Source organism: Ipomoea triloba, chromosome 8, assembly GCF_003576645.1.
Source record: "Ipomoea triloba cultivar NCNSP0323 chromosome 8, ASM357664v1".
Lineage (NCBI taxonomy): Eukaryota > Viridiplantae > Streptophyta > Magnoliopsida > Solanales > Convolvulaceae > Ipomoea > Ipomoea triloba.
Genome location: NC_044923.1, coordinates 18,921,731 through 18,923,366, shown reverse-complemented (window position 1 = coordinate 18,923,366; position 1,636 = coordinate 18,921,731). Strand labels below are relative to the sequence as shown.

General features: G+C 41.2%; 1 protein-coding gene across 1 annotated transcript in view; it reads left to right on the top strand.

Moving 5' to 3' along the window:
• The first annotated feature begins 272 nt into the window (after positions 1-272).
• The window catches only part of LOC116027080, a 1,734-nt gene continuing 370 nt past the window's right edge, over positions 273-1,636 (top strand). The window contains exon 1 of the mRNA XM_031268507.1: positions 273-1,636. This exon is cut by the window's right edge and continues 370 nt beyond it. Coding sequence (XP_031124367.1) covers positions 273-1,636 — 1,364 coding nt within the window.

The following is a 1,636-nucleotide window of genomic DNA, read 5'->3' as shown; positions in this document are numbered from 1 at the left end:
AAGAAACTATGTTCTCTATTGGAGATGAAAAGGCCCCCGGACCAGATGGGTTCTCTGCTGCATTCTTTAAAGCAAACTGGGAGGTTGTTGGCCCGAGTGTTGTTGGGGCAACCAAATAATTCTTCTCATCAGGAAAACTACTCACTGAATGGAATCACACATGCCTTGCATTGATCCCTAAGAAAACTCATGACCTTAGAGTAGAAGATTTCAGACCAATTGCTTGCTGTTCTGTCTTTTATAAAATTATCACTAAAATCATTGCAGCAAGGATGACAAGTGTTCTCCCGGGTATTGTCAGCTTGTCCCAAGGGGCTTTTGTAGCAGGTAGAAGTATGTCAGATAATATAATGCTTGCACAGGAAATCATCCGGGGATATTCTAGGAAAAGGATCTCACCCCGTTGTACTATTATGGTTGATATCCGTAAGGCTTATGACACAGTGAATTGGGAATTTCTCCAAGAAGTACTCGTTGGTATGGGATTCCCGGGAAAGTTTATAAATTGGATTATGACTTGTGTTCAGACTGCTTCTTTTTCACTCTCAATTAATGGAGCACTTCATGGATATTTCAAGGGGAAGAGGGGATTAAGACAGGGGGATCGAATGTCTCCAATGCTATTTACTTTATGCATGGAGTATCTAGCACGTATGCTTATGGAGAAGACAAGAGTTGCTAGATTTTCCTTCCACCCGAGATGTAAGGACCTGAAAATAAGTCACCTTGCTTTTGCAGATGATCTCATGCTGTTCTGTAGAGGAGATGTAAACTCAGTTGACATCCTTATGAAGGCACTCAATGAATTGGAGAAAACTTCTGGTTTGGCCATTAGCCCCAATAAATCAAAGTTGTTTTGTGCAGGTGTCCGGGAAGACTTGAGTTTCACCCGCATTCCAGTCGAACCACTACCAGTTAAATACTTGGGCATTCCTCTTGACTCCCAAAAGCTCAAAGTGGCTAACTTTGCACCCCTGATTGACTCAATAAACAAGTACTTCTCGGCCTGGAAAGGATACACTCTATCATATGCTGGTAGACTGGAACTCCTTAACTCGGTTATTCAAGGAGTGGTGGCATTCTGGATTCAGAATTTTCAAGTCCCATCAACGGTGGTTGACCACATCAATTCAATGTGCAGAAATTTCTTTTGGAATGGTAAGAAAGCATGGGTTGCTTGGGATGATATTTGCCTCCCTAAAGAAGAGGGAGGACTTGGTTTGAAGAACATAAAATTGTGGAATGCAACTGTCCTCTCAAAGATCATTTGGAATATCCACAAGAATAAAAACTCTTTGTGGATTAAATGGATTCATAGCTTCTACTTGATACACAAAGATTTTTGGACCTGGAAACCAACAAGAAATGAATCTGCCTTGATGAGAAGTCTGTCTCGTATTAGAGACATCCTGATTGAGAAAAGTGGTGGTGTTCCAGAATGTATCCGGGTACTGTCAAAATGTGACGAACCAGCTGGTTTCTCCTCTGCTGAAGTGTATGAATTAATCAGACCAAGAGCACAAAAAGGAGCAGATTTCAAATTCATTTGGAAAGGATTTATCCCACCTAAATTTTCAGTCACCTCTTGGATGTGTTTGAAAGGAAGGCTCCCTACAAAAGACAGATTGAAGAAGTT